Raw genomic sequence first — 19521 nt, 5'->3', positions numbered from 1 at the left:
GGACTTTTAATTTGGTGTGTCTCAGCCCCTGCAGCGTAGTCATGCGGTGCCGAGTAGGCTGAGGCACTTCTCCAGGCAGAGAGATGTCTGAGCTCGGGGAGTCGCTCGGAGATGGCGGGGCGTCCCGTAATGTATGCATGTATGCGGTGTTCTGCGCCTGCTTTTATATTCACACATATCCCATTAACCTCCCTTTGCCCTCGTCTGATTTCCTGTCCTCCAACATGGCAACCTTCACAGCCTCGGTCATGCTGCGCTGACCAAAGCCCGGGCCGTGCTTCCTATAAAGCGGCTGCCTTAAATCCCGGGATCCCAGCAGTCCGTTTTCATAGCACAAGGCAACCTGCGGAGATTAGTCATGGTGCCGCATTAAACTGTAGATTTCTTTCTTTTCTCCCTCTCTCTTCTCACACCTCTCTCTCTCTCTCTTTCTTTCTCTCTCTCTCTCTCTGTCTCTCTCTTTCTTTCTCTCACAGTCCTTCCCCAGAGGCTCACAGTATCTCTCTCTCTCTCACCCCCCCCTCTCTGTCTCTTGTCTGCTCTGCCCTAGCAGCGGGATCATCCGCAGCTTTTGTGTGGTGTTGATGAAGAGGCCTCCCTTTGCTGTGGAGCGAGTTGTTCCCAGTAGAGTGGGCCTAAAGACTGCCTGTCAGGGCTGAGCATGAAGACATCTCTCCCTCCTGCAGCCACCACACTCCCAACAATGGGGCCAGGATGATGAATATAATCAATAGCTGATGGTAATGAGGACTCCCACACTCTTTCTGCCTCCCTCCTTCCCTCACTCTCTCACTCTCTCACACACACACACACTACACACAAACACACAGACTACACACAGACATCCATACATACACACACAGTGAACACGCGCACACTCACACAGACAAACATACACAGAGAGACACACTACACACGCAGGTATACACATTCCTTCCCTTGACGTTACTGTGCAAATCACACATTGGACAATCTTTCATTATTCCCACACACCTTCTCACACAATCATTCTCTCACTCCATCTTTCTCTCTCGTTCTGTGCAAACACACCACACTCTCTCCATTTTTCTTTCTTCCTTTTTTCGTTTTCCCTCTGAAGATCCTCAAGCTTTCACTGCTGCAGTCTTTTCCTTTCCCTCAGTCTAGTTTTCCATTTCTCTTCCTCTCTCATTTATCTCTCTTTCTCTATCTGTCTCATCTGACTCTCTCTCTCTCTCTCTCTGTCTGTCTTTCTATTTCTCTGTCTCTTTCTCTGTCTCATCTATCTCTCTTTCTCTATCTGTCTCATCCGACTCTCTCGCTCTACTGTTTCTCTGTCTGTTTCTCTGGCTATTTCTCTCTCTTTCTCTCTTTCTCTGTGTCTCTCTGTCTCTCTGTCTCTCTGTCTCTCTGTCTCTCATCTGATGGAGAGGTCTACCATGGAATTGTGATAAGCTGCACACTCTCTCATTTCACTGAGAAGTGGCACCTGAGCCCGGCATGAGAGCTGGCGGCGGAACCGTGTGGCGTGGCACGGTGTGATAAAAACAAGCCGTGAAAACGCACGTCTCCACGACGACGACGACGAGGAGGAGCTGTCGCTGCCGCTAGCGCAGAGGGCAGGTGGGGGAAGTAAGGCCGATGAAAATCCAGAATGTTCTGTGCTGTGTGTTTCAGAGACGACAGAAGAGTGTGTATGGGGCTACGCCATGGCAACAAAACATGAACAAGCCACATGCTGTGAGGAAACATCATGTAGGATGAGTTTATGCATGTGTTTATTTTTTACCCTGTTTGTGTGTATGTTGTGTGTGGGTGTGTGTGTGTGTGTGTGTGTGTGGGTGTGTGGGTGTGTGTATGTGTGTGTGTGTGTGTGTGTGTGTGTGTGTGTGTGTGTGTGTGTGTGTGTGTGTGTGTGTGTCTGTCTGTCTATTCATGTGTATGAGTATGTGTTGGATACCAGCTTGTGTACAACATGGCAATCTTTAATATCCATTCACACATTGTTAAGACATCCACAAGGGACACCAACTGAAGTCGAGATGCAGAGAAAGAGAGAGAGGGAGAGAGAGAGAGAGAGAAAGAGAGAGAGAGAGAGAGAAAGACAGGAAGAAAGTGGGATGGATTGATAGATAAATGAGTGTGAGAGATTGAAAATGAATGTGGGGAGAAGAAAGGAGAGGAGACATAGAGGAGAGGGGCGAGGAAGAGTGTGATTTGTGATCCAACAGAGACGTTGGCATTGCCTGCCCTTGACAAGGTTAACGCGCCTCTCTCTGACACGGCCCCTTCACAGATGCTCAAGGACTCGAGAGGGGTTGAGAGATGGAGAGAGACAGAGAGCGAGAGAGAGAGAAAATGGGAGACAGAGAGGGAGAAATGGGAGAGAGAGAGAGAGCGAGAGAAAGAAAGAAAGAGCTGGGATGGAGGGATTGAGAATTTATTGGAAAAACAGAAAATAAGCTACAAAGAGAGTGAAAGTGAGAGAGAGAGAGAGAGAAAAGAAGGAACGAGAGAATGACAGAAAGAGAGGAAGAGTGGTGTGAACAGCTGTGCATCAGCAGCGGCCCCAGTTTCAGCCTTGCTGTGAGATCCCTGTGTATTAGTCTCCATAACATTCCTGGCACTGGGCCACGCCAGCAGCAGTAATAAGCACATTACATTCGCTACAATAATTCATAGGCTCCGGACCTCCAGAGACCGCTGCAAGGTGTGGGAATCGGGCCGGAGAAATGGGCTTTAAGGGGCTGCTCAAACGGACTCCCTGAAACCGCCGGCCAAAACCGGACTGATTTATCGGACCAGAACCGCTACAGCTGAGGCCCTTTTAAAGTCTGCTGAGCCTGTAATGATTGAGGAGCGTGAAGCGGACGGCACTGTCCTTTCTCCAGCTCTGAGAAAATAGACAATTTTGCCCCAAAAATGATAGTTTGCTGTCTGAGAGCTGACGTTTATTTATTAATTTTCTTACTGATTTAAACCCCCTGCCTGGCTGATTCTCAGGGTCCAGGCTAAACAATGTAAGAGCTGTTTGTTTGCACACGGCACTCAAGGGCAGGACTCTGGGTGTGTTGAAGCCATCCCGAGCAGCCCTGCTTTGATGAGCCTAGGCAAAACCATCTGTAATCTGTAAAGGCTGTGCAAAGAGAAAACTCAACAACGGAAGCCCGTAAGGATCAATACTGTACTCGGCCCTCTGGAGAGTTGGGAAGTAGTGGTGGGTGGGGGGTGGGGTTGGTGGGGGAGTTGGAGTGGAGGAGGAGAGGAGAGGATAGGATAGGAAAGGAGAGGGTTGGGATTATGTTATATAAAACCTTCTCAAGGTTTGATCTGGCTTCGAGGAGAATCCTAATAGCGGCTCTCTGCGGATCCCAGCGCGGAGTACAACCAACGCTTGGCCCGGATACGGAGTGCTCAGAATCGCAGATTCAGCCTCAATTGGGGGTGGGGGGCGGTGGGAGAGTTGCCGGATCTGACACCGTCGTTCCCCATCCACCCTGCATTATTTAACCTGACTCAGAACTCCTGTTCTGTAGTGCAAGTTAACAGGACATATGTTAAAAGAGGAACGAAACTACAGAAAAAAGAGAAAAAGTTGCAGTGTCGGTGGGAAGTATAATTCAAGCTTGCACGGGACAACAATAAACTCCGGGGTCTTTTCATTGGAAGCACGCTTGCAAGCAGAATGGAACTGAAATGAAAAAGTCAAAAAAGAGCCAGCTCAGACCTATGTGTGCTTTGGGGCGAGAGCAGAGGACAAGGAGAGGAAAGGAAAGGGAAGAGAGAAGAGGAGAAGGGAAGAGAGGAGAGGAGAGGAGAGGAAAGGAGGAGAGAGGAGAGAGAGGGGATATAGCCATAGTGGAATAGAATGGACACATCTGCATTCTGCAACAGTACTTCCACCTCTGCACCGGTGAATTTAGGTCTGCGTTTACTCGACCGGTGCTCGCTTTCCGCTTTGACATGACTGTCGAGTTGCTTTTGCGTTGATTCTGTCGATTCTTACTGCACACGTCCCTACGGTTGCTTGCCCTTATAAGAAGCTGGCATGGCGTGTATGTATGCAAATCCAGGTGCACGAGAACGCACATTCAATTTAAGAATACTCATTCGGGGGAGCACAGCTGAGAACACTTCGGCTGTGTAAGAACCCATTTCCAGGTAGGGCTGAACGATTAATTGCATTTGCGATTTAATCGCGATATGATAGAACGCGATTTTCTAACCGCAACGTTCGCGATTAAAAAACGTGGTCTAAAAAAAAAAAAAAAAAATTACATTGTTTTTTTTTTTTTTTTAAGATGGTACATTTTGCACACAGTGTTTAAAAAGTGCATGCCTAGTGTTTATACTTAAAATGACTTTTTTTTAATTACTTAAATGCACAGTGGCAAAGCCACCGATTTGTTGTTCTTGTTTCTGTAATGAGCAGTTAAATAAAAATGTAAAATGTGGGAAAGAATATTTGACACTAAATGTATCTAATATTGTGTTGGTCATATTTAAATCATTCATTACGTTTTGTTGGGAAAAAAAGAGGATAAAAAAAAATCGCATATTAAATCGCAATCGCAATATTTTGGTAAAAAATCGCAATTCGATTATTTTCCCAAATCGTTCAGCCCTATTTCCAGGTGTTCATGAATCCGGCGGAGATCTTTTCTTACGTTGGTCTTTCGAAGTTCAGAAGAAGATATTAAAGGAGACACTTAAGAAAACGTTCGAGAATGAGGCCCAATGTTCTTTCTCCTTCTTTCAAAGCGCCCCCCACTCTGCTCACTGCTGACCTTTTTCGCACACACACAGACACACACACACACACACACACACACACACACACACACACACACACACACCGACTCACCTTTCTCACAGTTAGGTCCCAGGAAACCGGCGAAGCAGTGGCAGTGGCCGGCCACACACTCTCCATTACCATTACAGCTGCTGGAGCAGCCATCCATAGTGTCTGTGAAGAAACACATGGATATTAAAGATTGCCATGTTGTACACAAGCTGGTATCCAACACATACTCATACACACATGAACAGACACACACACACACACACACACACACACACACACACACACACACACACACACACACACACACACACACACACACACACACACACACACACACACACACACACACACACACACACACACACACACACACACACAAACATACTGTATATCCATACACACACACACGTACAAAATGTCAAGCACCATACACAATGGCAAGAACCCACTAAACCCCCGTAAACACCAATAAACAAGTTTCCCTAAATCTACTGGATCTCTTGTTGTGAGTATAAAGCACTTTATATGCCATGGCCTGCTTCTGGAGTATGATAACTACACGCTGCACCGTTAGAAACAGGCCTCAGCTGGCTGGCTGGCTGGTTTAATATTACTCTACAAGACATTTTGAGGTTAGTGAGTGGAGAGAGAGAGAGGGAGAGAGATAGAGAGAGAGAGAGAGAGAGAGAGAGAGAGAGAAAGCACTCATTCCCTTAACTGCAGAACAGTTTACATTTTACTAGTCAGTCAGCCTGTGTTTTTTCTCAGCACTCTCCTGTGCTTTAACTTTTAGTTCTTTAAAAATACTTGTTTTCAGTTCCCTCAGCAGATCCATAGAGTGAGTGCGAGAGAGCGAGAGAGAGAGAGAAATAGAGAGAGAGTGGATCATTATAATGGACTAGGAGATGGATGCCCAGTCAAAGAGATTTGAGCAGAGCCCTATGCACTAATACACTGCGCTGTTAATACACACATATTTTTCCTTCTATTTTTTTCCCCTTTTTCTCAATATCAACAACACGGCACACACACACACACACACACACACACACACACACACACACACACACACGCCAGTGCTGCTGGCTTTCTTTTTTAAGACATTTTTAATATTCATGTGACACGCTGCAAATTGCAGCAATTTGCACCTCGATCAAATGTCAGCAAACCTGCCAGAAAATAGCCAGACACAAAACCCACACATGGGCTGAGCACACCAGACAAATAACAGGGGGAGACTGGATGAGGGAAGGACGACAAAAACCCTCTTTTTTTACTGGACTGGGTAAACAGCTTGATGTGTCAACCTTACATAACCCTGGCGTACTGTATTTTTTTTCTCTCTCTCTCTCTCTTTCTGAGTGTTTGTATGTGTGAGTGTGTTTATCTCTCTCCCTCTGTGTTTCTGTGTGTGTCTGTATGTGTCTATCTCTCTGTTTCTCTGTGCCTGCGTGTGTATGAGTGGGTGTTCATGCATGCGTGTGTGTGTGTGTGTGTGTGTGTGTCTCCTCCTGCATGGTAAACATCTGGTCCTGGTTTAGCGCTCGCCTGGGTGACATCCCGTTGTTAACAGCATCCAGGAACGAGCGTGATCGATAGCCGTATTCTTTAAGATGAGCCTCGGGCTCACGTCTGACTATAAAAAGCGCTCAGTGCAAGGCAGTCTTTATGGACACCACACAAACACTGCACTGACCATTGACTCTCACCCCCCACCCCAAAGTCCATCGCATGAAAACAGAGACATACACGTGTGAGGTTAGCGGGGTGGTTTGCGTGTGTGTGTATGTGTGTGTGTGTGTGTGTGTGTGTGTGTGCGTGTGTGTGTTGGTGTTTGGGCTAAGTAGCAGGCAGGCCGGAGAGTTTGTGTGTTTATCTCCATGGCTGGCGTGCTGCATAATTCAGAGATAAGCATCGGTCGTGCCCAGAGAGTGTGTGTGTGTGTGTGTGTGTGTGTGTGTTTGTGTGTGTGTGTGTGTGTGTGTGTGTGTGTGTGTGTGTGTGTGTGTGTGTGTGTGTGTGTGTGTGTGTGTGTGTGTGTGGGCGCTGTGAGTTTATCATTGTGGTAACATGGAGCGCATGTTGACTGGGTTCTTGCATATTGATGACATCACTCCTGAGCAGATTATGGCCACAGGGCCTGTAAACAGAGTTACTTCTGCTGTGGCGATGCGCACGCACTGCGGAATGTTTCACACACTTTTCATGGCTTCTCATCAGCGCTACACTTGTGTTGGATCACCCACTAGACCCCTGTGGGAAAATATGTGTGTGAGTGTGTGTGTGTGTGTGTGTGTGTGTGTGTGTGTGTGTGTGTGTGTGTGTGTGTGTGTGTGTGTGTGTGTGTGTTTGTGTGTATGTAATGGGGGTGGGGTGGGGGTAGGTGGGGGCTCTAAGCATGTGCACACTTGAGTAGAGGTTGCAATGCAGCTTTTGTGTGCTATCGTTTCAACCTGGAAATGTCTCTCTTTCAGGTACAGTGCTGAGTGATTAATAAAACCAAAATATAGCAACTTCAAATGTGCCTGATAATGATTATTCATCCTCCGCCTGGGTGTTCAATAAGCTTTTCCTATCATCAGAAAAGCCTTACTTAATGTTTTTAATGATATGATAACAGGGGTGCTTAAGAATAATCCTTGTAAAGCTAACAATAAACATATTCTCACTGTAAACATGCTGCTAGGTGCTCTTTCTTAAAAGGAACTGGATCTTTGTAACAGGAAGCTTGCATTTTGAGCCTGAAGGAGATGTCTCTTTTGTGATCATCCAAATGCTACACAGTAGTGTGGGAATACAGACTGCTGTTTCAGATCTATGGAGCTGGGGAGCTTGGCTCATAATGTAGCAACAGACAAACTCTACAACAAAAGATTTGCATCCTTTCCTCTGCTCCGCTCCTCTCCTCACCCCCCCCCCCCCCCACACACACACACACACACCTCATCTCCTTGCTACATGTCTCCTCTCCTCTCCACTCCTCTCCACTCCTCTCCTCTCCCACTACCTCATCTCCTTGCTACATGTCTCCCCTCCACCCCCTTACCGATGGGCGTGCTGAGGACGAGGACGGTCTCAATTTTCTTGCCGTCGTTGTAGAGGGCCAGGTGCCAGGTGCCGGGGTCCATGTACTCGATGAAGCCCGTCTCCTGTAGTCCGCTCAGCTGCTGGTTCCGGGGGCCTGAGCCCGGTCCAGATCCCGGGGCCTCCGGGCCCTTTGGCTCCACCTTCAGGAGGTGCTTCCCGTCAAGCAGCTTCACAAAGTCAAACTGTCAACAACAAAAAGAAAAAACAGCAAACAAACAACAGGTAAACAAACGCACTTCCCTCAAGTGGATCCCGCTAGCGAATAAACATGTGCAATCCGTATCGTAACAGGCAGACAAATGAAATCCTACTAGTAAACATGTTGTGGGTCTTGTCAGGTTTGACCGGATGGTTTGACAGCCTTCAGCAACCATGGCCTGGGAAAATCTTGATTGATGGAGCTCCATAAACCCATATCTCTCTAGCAAGGTCAACTATGTGAGAAACATGCATCAGCTACAGCAAGGCTGTAGCCTCACCGGAGCAGACGATGGAGCTCAGCTATGAGTACGTGTTCAAGTTTAGCATACGGTGAAAGAGTGTAAGCTGTTAGCCGTTATAACAATCAAATCTAATCAGTGCTGCTTCTTTTATTTCCATAGAGCTTCTAGTTTTCCCCGTAGCATTCTGTCATCCACTACAAGGAAACTAAACTTGTTACGAAAGCAAAAAAATAGGAAAACCCTAACAACAAACAAAAACTGGCAACATTTAATAACAACTCCCACAGTTCTTGTTTTGTGCTGTGCTGTGCTGTGCAGTGTGTGTGTGTGTGTGTGTGTGTGTGTGTGTGTATGTGTGTGTGTGCACTGAGCTCCTAGTCGAGAATGGTGAGACCTCAAAAATCATCTATCTGCATGCTGCTTGGATATCTATGGCTACTCTGGCAAACTGTCATCCAAAAGATCAATAACCCCCCATTGATCCAATTATGCCGGCCTTGGCCCTGGTTAATTAATGTAACCTTTTAATTGGGCCGTCGTCATACCTAGCCTTAGTAATTTGATTTGCGAGGGGTCCTTTGTTTTGGTGCGTGTTCACACACACAAATATATATATATATATATATATATATACACACACACACACACACGCACGTATACACACACACACACACACACTCTCTCTTTCTCTCATACACACACACACACACATACACACACATGTAATGCTGTGACAAACATTTTGAGGGTTCATGAGCTCGGCAGAGGGGGTCACACACACACACACACACACACAAACATAACACCATGACAAACATTTCGTGAGGGTTTCTGAGCTCAGTGTCAAGTACAGGTAGACAGAGTGTGCAGTGGGTCTCGGGAGGCTTTATATATTTTGCAGTCATTTATCAAGTGTGACCCACTCAGAAGAGAAGCACCGCCACACATCATTACTGGAGCAGCTGCCTCACAGCACAACCACCACCATGACCAGCACTGCCCGACTGCCAAACTCCTGCTCTACGCCTACAGGGATGTAAGCATGGCTGCCCCTATGTGCGCTCACACATCTACAGGGATGTAAGCATGGCTGCTAATATGTGCGCTCATACATCTACAGGGATGTAAGCATGGCTGCTAATATGTGCGCTCACACATCTACAGGGATGTAAGCATGGCTGCTAATATGTGCGCTCACACATCTACAGGGATGTAAGCATGGCTGCTAATATGTGCGCTCATACATCTACAGGGATGTAAGCATGGCTGCTAATATGTGCGCTCACACATCTACAGGGATGTAAGCATGGCTGCTAATATGTCTGCTCATCAACAGGGATGTACTGTAAGCGTGGCTTTCACTATGTGTTCTCATAGATCTACAGGGATGTAAGCATGGCTGCTACTATGTCTGCTTGTCTATGGGTGTTTCTCAAAGTCAAGAAAGGATCTTTGACGGCTGCGTTTCAAGGATGCTACATCATGGAATCCCGCAAAAGGACTGTTCTGATGTCTGTTGTTATGCCCCACCCAACACTCCACCATGGACCCAAATCAGCCACAGAAAACACCTTTAAAACAACCAAATCCATGGGATTGGTTAACATTAAGACATGCAAAACACCAAAGACTCGAAATCAAGACTTCAAAACACAATGTCAAAACAAAACTGCAACACAAAATCCCCGGCTGAGAGGCAGCAAGACCAGCAGGACCAGCAGGACCAGCAGCCCCCTAGCAGCTAGAAGCCTCTCCCTCTGCAGCAGACAGTTGAACTGCTGTTTAAAACTGCTCATCTGGCATTCAGGTGTAGCCCAACCTGGGCAGAGCAGCCGAGAGGGAAGGAGTTGCAAAGAAAACACAGGACACACACATGTGGCAGTTAGTCTTTCTGCATGCATATACTATGCTCTGCTCTGGTCTGTGTGTTTACCTGACTGCCTGCCTGCCTGTTTGTATGTGTGTATACAGTATCTGTCTGTCTGTCTGTCTGTCTGTCTGTCTGTCTGTCTGTCTGTCTGTCTGTCTGTCTGTCTGTCTGTCTGTCTGTCTGTCTGTCTGTCTGTCTGTCTGTCTGTCTGTCTGTCTGTCTGTTTATGTGCTAATCTTAATGTTTGCCTGGGTTGTCAGTCACACCACCCCCCCACCCGAATATCCGTTATCCTGCCAGCTTGCTGTTTTGTTTACGTCTGCTTTTCTCCCTGCACACACGCTTTCATGCCTGCCTGCCTGCCTGTGTGCCTGCCTGTGTGCCTGCCTGCCTGTGTGCCTGCCTGGCGGGTGAATTATGAGGCTCCTCATCTCTGATGGTGCCCCCCTGGCCTCACGTGAACCGCGGCCTGTGCGCTCTACCACTCCCCCCACCCCCCAAAGTCCCCTCCACCACACCTCATGGCTCCTGAGGAGGGCAGAGTCTGACAGAGAGATTACTCTTCTGAAGATGAGCCCCGGCACACAGGAGCTACACACCTGCTGGATGAGGAGGTGGAGGTGGCAGGGAGGTGAAGAAGAGAGAGGGGGGAGAAGGAGGGAAGAACGAGGAGAACAAGGTTTGGAAGGGGGGTGTCGACGGTTGAAAGTAGGGGTTATGGTGGTGGGGTGTGTGAGTGTGAGTGTGTGTGTGTGTGTATAGTTTTCTTTCTTCTTTCCTGTCTCTCTTCTCATGCTCTTCTCCTTGAACTCACAGAGCCTTCAGTTGGCGACTGTGCAGATGATTGAAAACCGCACTACACCCTAAAATGCCCCAGGTGGGGGGTGACTCACACCCACATCCCACGCTGACCCAAGAGTGGAAGCAAACTCCCCCAAATGACTTCACATCCCGCTGCCAAAATAGCATCAGCCTCGATACGCGCCGTGGCACCAGCTACCTCCAGAGGCCAAGCAGGCGGGGCAAATAAAGTTACAGAAGGCTGTCAATTTATTCAAATAAACTCAATATTCAGGATCTTTAGCAAGAGCAGATGTCTCATTTACAGTCTTCCGCGGGAATAAAAAAAGACATTGTATTATTTTTCCCGTCTTTTGTCTTCTACCAGCAGAGATATCCTTCCACAAGGATAAAGTGCTTTTGGGTGTGAGAATGACTGCCACATTAATGTCAAATAACATCCAATTAGACCCCGTCACAGAAGAGCTCGCAGGTCTACTTGACATGATCACAATGCAAGAGGGCATCTCACCCTTGTGTCATTTCTCTTTTTTTAAATTAGTAAATTTTTGAAACAGACGAATCAGTGACACGTGGGTGAAGGTGGTTACAGGGCAGGGTGTAGAGCGTGTGTGTGTGTGTGTGTGTGTGTATGTGTGTTAGGGGGGGTGGGCAGCGTAACCCGGGGCGACCGGTCTGTTGACCTGCCGTCCATGCAACAGCAGGCTGCTTGTTCCAAGCGGCCTGGTCAAGAGCAGCATATGTCTGCCCATGTCAGCCAAAGCCTGTGGCCACGTATTACTCAATGTCACTGAAGGCAGGGATGCACAGACACACACACATACACACACACACACACACAAACAGAAAAACACAAGCACACACAAACTCACACACACACACAACATAAAGTACACACAAGCTTTTAAAACATTAAAAGCACATGAAGACAATGACACACAGACATAAACACACAAACACACAAACACACACACAATGCAGAACCAGAAAACAAACATTCACCCACGCACATGCACAATGCAAAACAAACATACACACACACACACAAACACACACACACACACACACACACACATACACATGCACACAGACAATGATACAACTATTTAATTAATGGAGCACCAGCACCCAGGCCATCTCTGCCATTACTGAGAGATTGAGCGCAGGATAAATGGGCTCCTCGGATGGGGCGATTTGAAAACAAACCGTCTGCCGTCTCGCAAATGTTTGGCAAATAACAGTTTAAGTAATTCAGTGCGACAGCCCATAATTAAGGGAAAAAAGGAGCTCGTTCGCCCAACTGAAGGGTAAATGTGCGCCAAGGGATCCTAATTGAAAACGAGGTTAGCAAACAACTCATTAGCCAGTCATGCAACTCGTCACTTTCATCATCGCCAACATAAAGCAGAGGATCAGATAGAGGCAGAGGGGAAGGAACAAATAAATAAAGACAAACCGAACGAAAGAAAGAAGAAAGTTTATTTGAAATGAAATAAAAAAAGGAACATGAGCAGTTCTGTGTGGGGGGCCTCACCGTGTTCCATCCAAAGGTATCTGGAGTGTTGGTGGAAGAGTTCCCCCTGGGGAACCTGAACCTGAGTCAAAGCAACGCTCTCTTTGCATGGTTGGTCTTTTGTTTTTTTCTGTTCTCTGTGGTGTCTTCCCACGTTAGGGAACTTTTCCACAGCTTTTGTAAGAGCGGAGGATGTGGAGATAGCTAGTTAGAGGCAGAGGAAGGACGGAGCGTACCTGCGCGTGCTAGAGGGAGGACTTTGAACTTTGGCGTAGGTGGGGTGCATCTTACCTGGGTGTGTGTGGGCGGGAGGTTCCTTCTGCCATACACCCCCAGGAGGGCTTCTCGTGACAGGGAGAGGTTGAACTTGACGTAGGTGGGGTGGTGGATGGTCAGGTGGAACCTCCAGAAGAGGCTGGGCGGGATCACCTGAGTCACCTGAGCGCCGATGTCCACCTCACCCCGGTCTATGGCTCGGCCACGCTGAAACTTCTCTGCAGGGGGGATACACACACGCACAAACACACATATACGTGTCAAATAATTTAAGGATTTAATTTAAACACACATATAAACACACACACATACTCAGAAACACACACACACATTCACAGACCTGTTCACAATAACCTCCACAACCAACCCTCTCCACACATGTGAGTAGTTTATTGCCAGAATGTGAATGTTCCAGAATGTGAATACCAGTGCCCGTACACACACACCTACACACACACACACACACACACACACACACACACACACACACACACACACTCACACACACACACACACACACATACACACATACACACAGACACACACACACTCACACACACAATGGCAGACACATTTTTATAAGGCCACGGTCCTATGAATCTCCCTCATAACGAGCACCATTCCATCCTGCCAGAGCTTGTCAGGAGCACATTTACAGAAGCAGGTAATTAAAAGCTTAGATGAACTGGTTGGCTGCTCTCTCTTTGTGTCCTTTTCAAAAGCATTGGGTGGGGGGGTGTGGGGTGGGGTTGGGGGGTGCCAGTGAAAAAAAAAAAAAAAAACAACAAAAAAACACGATGCACTCTGGGAGACACCCTGGATTTATCTCCAGCTCCAGCCCCCATTATGTCTTAGTGAGCTTAACCTTCCCAGCCTCCTTTAGTGTGGCCCCTGTTTTGCTGTGAAATATATCCCTCCACAGCCGACTCCCTTAACTACCACGGAGCTGCCTGTGACATCCCGTCGTCTCCTCCTCTTTCTAGTTGTTTTTTGTGGGGTTTTCTTTCATCCGTCGTCTCTTACACAAAGGTAGGGCCAAGGCTGAGGCGTGATTTATGAATGACACTGTTTATTTCCAATCTATAATGCCTAAAGCTTTTCTTACTACAAATTATTGAGAGAGGTTGAGTCATGGGGAGGAAGTGGTGATTAATTGTGGAGTGTGCCAGCGGAGAAAGGGTGGGAGACAGCAAGAGAAAGACAGGGAGAGAAAGACAGCGAGAGAAAGAGAGAGAGCTCTTTTCTCCTCGCCATGCTCGTCCTCTGGAGCAGAATGAAGGGCCCTGGTGAGTGTGTGTATGTTCAACCACATACAAAAAGTAAAAACGTGCTCTCTCTCTCTCTCTCTCTCTCTCTCTCTCTCTCTCTCCTTTCTGTCTAACATGTCTTTCTCTCTCCTCTCTCCTTTCCTTCCTTATGTAAGAAAAAAAAAAAAAAAAAAAATACTCTAAAGAATGACAGAAACGCAAACGCACCTGAATCTGGACTCTTCCTCCCCATCCTGCTATTAATAGAGTCCTGACTGCCATGCCCTCAGTGCACCTTTGGCTACGGCTGTCAGGTCACATCAGGCTGCAGCCAAACCGCTCTGAGCTCTAACCACATTTGTCTGTCCCAACTGCCTAATTGAGCTGTACCTCTGAAGGGCTAAATGGGGATAAACGTATCCATCCCCCCCCCCCCCCCCCCCACCACCACCCCCCACCTCCTAGTATGGATCACGTTCTCAATCCTGATGAGGTGAAATACCCAACCCATTCCATATTGCTTCTCCTACTGCCCAGGATGCTGAAACAGATACAGGTTCTTTCACTCCGACCCGTAAACAGAGCGGGCCGTAAATGTCAATTAGTATGACTGATAATAAGGTGGTGTGTGTATGAGGGAAGGGCCATAAAACCCACTCTGTGATAGGGCTTCTTCAAAGGCAATGGTTTTACGCAGAAGCAGCAGCGAGTAATCTGTGTCATCAGCAGAGATCCATTCACAATCACCGCGTGACTAGATAGAGAGAGAGGGAGAGGGAGAGAGAGAGAGAGAGGCTGATTTCTATGGAAATCTTCTGCAAGCTTCTGCAATGGATTTTGATTGCGTTTTTTCTTTTGCCGTAAAAGTCCTTGGAAAAAAGCAAGGAAATGGAGAAAAATACACACCAGCATCTCCGGCATTATTACTTCTGTACGAATGAGACGGGTTGTTGTGTTGAAGAGAGATGGAGGGAGAAAGAGAGAGGGAGGGAGAAAGAGCAGGACAGGAGAAGAGAGAGACATCGAGAGAATGGAAGAGAGTGAATAGGAGCGAGAGAGAGAGAGAGAGATAGAGGGATAGAGAGGGGGAGAGAGAGAGTCGTGCCTCGTCTGGAAGTGTGCAACGCAATAATCTCAAAAGCCTCCACTGCAATCAGAGAACAATGGGGTCGCACAGGACTCCCCCTGAGTCAAAGATTACAGCCATCAGTCAAACTCAGGGGATCAGGGCACCGCGGCTCCCTCTCACCGCACACCGCTGGAGGCCTCGCCTCTCTCTCCACATCCATCACGCCGCCACTAACACCCTCACATCTGCTCCCGACCCATGGCCCTCGCAAAGCCACAAATGGATGAGGCACATGCGAGCTGGTCTGGTGTTCAGGAGTAGTCCAGAATGCCAAAAGAGCTGTAGTTTTGTTTTGATATTAGTTATGAACTGAAGAACTAAAAAGAACTGAGAGGAACTAGATATTCAACAGGTTGGTCCTCTACCCATAAGCTATGTGGTTTTCTTTTGTCTTTTGAAGACAGATTTCAGGACACTCTGCAATGGAGACAAACTGGTAGGAGCTTTAAGGTGAGAAAACTCCCAGATCCTAAGTGAGCGATGAAACTAGCTAATGTGGCTTTTAGCTTCCTTGGTACTGGACCCTGCCCCAGGCTAACGTCTAAAGAGGGCAGAGACAGGATGTGACAGCTTGCTGGTCACACACACACACACACACACACATCCAAAAACCTCTCTCTTCCTCTGTCTCTCCTCTCTCTTCCTCTGTCTCTCCTCTCTCTATCTCTCTCTCTCTCTCCACAGTCAGTCCAGTATATTAGTGTCTGGCGAGCATTAATTTCAACGATTAAAAAAACAGAGAGAAAAATGAAAGGGGCCGAGACAGCACGGTACTTCTGACATGGCTCCTGATTAATTTGCCACAGCCCCAGGGTTACACACATAAAACAATTACACCTGTAATCTATTTTCAAAGGAACTAAACTGTCTTTTCAATTAATGTTAGTATGGCTCAAACCCTAAACGAACCAGGGAAAAACAGGACAAGGCTTTTAATGTGACAGCAGGAGAGCACGGAGGTCCACACTCGACGTGGCATAACGAACAACAGAGAAAAGAAGAAGAGGGAAAGACAGAGTGAAAGAGAGAGAGAGAGAGAGAGAGTTAGAGAGAGAACAAAACTCTGACCAGATTGACACAGACGGATTTTAATGGTTTTCCAAATGAACTCGCCTAAGGTGGAATAAAAATATCACTGTAGAGCAGGTCACTATAATTAAGGGAATTCAATTAAAGGATTTTTTGAACAGGTAGCTTAATAAGATTGCAGCCCGCCCTCCCCGTTTTATTGTCAAATTAATGTCAGCTAAAGTCAGAGAGGAGATAATTCTGTTGGCCCGAGAGGCTATTTATAGCCTAATGTTAACCCCTTCATGGTGCACACGTTCTCCCGGCTGGAAGGGTGTTGTGCTGCTGCATTGATTTCCATCCCTATATATGGTTGGGATTTTATTCAAGGACTCGCCTCCTTGTAATAAATTCACTTTGTCACACATAAAGCCCTCCAAGGCATGGCAATAAAGGCTCTAATTTCCATTGTTGTGCGTGTGTGTGTGTGTGGGTGTGTGTGTGTGTGTGTGTGTGTGTGTGTGTGTGTGTGTGCGTGTGTGTGTGTGAGACAGGGAGACAATATGCATCTGCTTCAGCGTGTATGTGTATGCACGTGCGCCTTCAAAGAAACACAAAGATGGAGGGGTATGTGTATATGGAGGCGCTTGTGTGTGTGTGTCTGGATGCGATGAGCTGTATTGCTGAGGTGGAGGAGGGGTGGTGTTGTCACTTTAAAAGATGAGTGCTGGGACCCCCTGTGGAGGGGGAGATTCCCGGAGACTGTATCGCAACACGACCCGATCAATAGCAGTGATGCTACACAGAGCAGTCAGTCAATCAGAGGCAGCCTGGAGAGGGGCCTATGCTGCATATTGATGCGCTCTTTAAAAAAATCTTTGTGTGTGTGTGTGTGTGTGTGTCTTATCCCCTCACCTTTTTGGAAACATCTACACACACAGACACACACACAACCTTACACGCACACAAACTCTCTCTTTCCCTCTGTCTCATGAACACACACACACACATACACACACACACGCGCGCGCGCACACTCGCACAAACAAGATAAATAACAACTGTAATCAATATGCCAAAGTCAGTATGACAAAATTAGTTATCAGAAATCCGCAACGCAGTCTTGTCACCCAACAAGAAAACAGAGCCATATGTAGTTGACACTGACACTATCTCTACCACGGCTTGATGTAAATGGAGGCTCTCTCTTGATGCTTCTAGCCTGCAGGGTGAGAGGAACGAGGCCTGATACCACTGGCGCACGCAGGAGTGCTTTCATGTGCTCTTGTGCAAGCTCGGATCTGGGAACCTATTCATTAAAGCCAAAGGTTGCTTATCAGTGGGGTGAATGGGAATTAATGGGGTGCTAATTAAAAGGGCTTTAATGTCCGTGAAGACTTCAGCATGTTCTCGATGGCTCAGTGGAGGGTGCCCAGCACATGCCTGCTTTTTAATTGAACAGTCACTCATTAGCATGTGTGCGCATCACGTCATTGTGTGCCTGCTCTGCCCACACACTGGTACAGATAGACACACACGTTGAGACACACACACACACAAACCAACCCACACACACACACAAACACACACTTAGACACACAGAAACTGACACGGACACCCGACACAGACACATACACACACAATCCCACACACACAGAGAGACACACACAGCGACACACACTGAAACTGTCAAAAACAGTCAGAATCATGACATTTCTGCTACAGTGACGCACCAAGCTCCTGAAAAGCGCGCCGAGTGATTCACTTTGCCACGTGTAATTATAAACCAGTCATCGACTCTCACAGAGAATTCCAATCACGTCGGTGACTCAAGGCAAAATCCGGGAGAGAGAGAGAGAGAGAAGAAAAATAAAGAAACGCAAAAAAGAGAGGAAAGAAGAAGAAAAGGAAAAGGGAAGAAAAACAGGAAGAAAGACACGACAGCAATCCTCGGATGACGTGGGATGCATTCGCCTTCCTCAGCGGGGGCATTTTCAAACAGAGCCGGGCGACTCGTTTTAGTCGTCCGAGGCTCTTTTAGGTAGAGGACGGGAGAGGCGGTGCTGAGATGCGGGCGGGGTTGATCTTAACTCCACCTGACAGGCTGTCTCTCCTGCAGGGCTGCCTGCAACTTTAATACTGTCATCTACAGCCGAGCGGATTAACGCCCTGTCATCCCAGGACCTGTGCAACGTGTACCTGGTGTCTTTAATTTGACACCCTGTCTGAGATTCAGTGGATGTGACATTATAAATTCTGTTAATCCCACCCTCGTAAGTTTTTTTTTTCTTCTTTTTTTTTTTCAATTCCTTTTCTACGCGGCAATCGTAAGGATTAGTGTATCTGTCTGCTGGAGAGACGCAGTAGGCCTGTTGAGGATGCGTCTGATGCTAACACGTGTGTAGCACATAAAGCTTTGGTGTTAGGCTTTTGACGCAAGCTGTTAGCGTCGTCGCTACGCGGTTACCCAGCTTTGTGCATTGGACTAGCGCTGTTTTCATAGAAAATCAGCATCAAGACCCTGCACGTCATCCACTCATTAAACCACGAATGTGCTGCAGCAGTGAGTCCGTGTCTTATTTCGCCTCCAGCATACTTCCCTCTCTGTCTCTCTCTCTGTCTCTTTCTCTGTCTCTTTATCTGTCTCTTTATCTGTCTCTGTCTCTGTCTCTCTCTCTGTCTCTTTCTCTCTCTCTGTCTCACATTTGACTACGAGCGGTGCCTAAGCCTGAACAGAACAGCATTCTGGGAGTTTTTATCAAGCACAGCGTTAGTTTAGGCAGGCCACAGTAGTCTCCCAACTTCTCAGCCATGAGCTGACAATCAGCCGATTCACCAACACCCACCACAGTGGCCCCATGACCGAAGGAAGTTCTCTTAAACAGTGCCATTCCTTCTTCGTGTGCTTAGCTCTAATAAATGGCTACTGTACCAGACCAGAGTGGTCCTGACTGAACCGAGAGATGCAAACCCTACTAAGGTTGTCACGGCCCTGGCAGGCGGAGAGCTTCCGTCGCTCCTCTACTGCTACATTCGAGGCACGTAAAGTAAATGGTAACAAGATTAAGCAATTACACTAACGTCCTAATGAATTTGTAATCATTTCCGATGCAATCTCCTGATTTTAAAGTGCTCCGTCCTAATACAATATTCATCACTGCCCCGGTTACAGAACGCAGGGGAGAGGAGAGGGAGCCTTAATCTAATAGATGAGTCACTGAATTTGTTAGGAGCCTGGTGAAATGAATCTCCAAATGTCTAATAATAACATTGTTCTTTTTTTTCTTTTCCTCTTTGCACAGAGTAGGCACAGATGAAAGTAACTTTTCTATTCACCTATCCCTGATAATCACTGAAAACAAAC

General features: G+C 47.2%; 1 protein-coding gene across 1 annotated transcript in view; it reads right to left on the bottom strand.

The window, feature by feature from the left end:
* LOC105906218 (teneurin-1-like) overlaps positions 1-19521 on the bottom strand; it is a 135957-nt gene that overhangs the window by 94838 nt on the left and 21598 nt on the right. Inside the window, exons 4-6 of the mRNA XM_042702805.1 lie at positions 12789-13045; positions 7830-8052; positions 4844-4945 (exon numbers count right to left, since the gene is read on the bottom strand). Of these exons, the coding sequence (XP_042558739.1) occupies positions 4844-4945; positions 7830-8052; positions 12789-13045 (582 nt within the window). The remainder of the gene's footprint in view (positions 1-4843; positions 4946-7829; positions 8053-12788; positions 13046-19521) is intronic.

The sequence above is a fragment of the Clupea harengus genome, chromosome 20 (assembly GCF_900700415.2).
Source record: "Clupea harengus chromosome 20, Ch_v2.0.2, whole genome shotgun sequence".
In the NCBI taxonomy this organism is placed as follows: Eukaryota; Metazoa; Chordata; class Actinopteri; order Clupeiformes; family Clupeidae; genus Clupea; species Clupea harengus.
The sequence above is the reverse complement of the archived record's forward strand: the minus strand, read 5'-3'. Positions and strand labels throughout refer to the sequence as shown.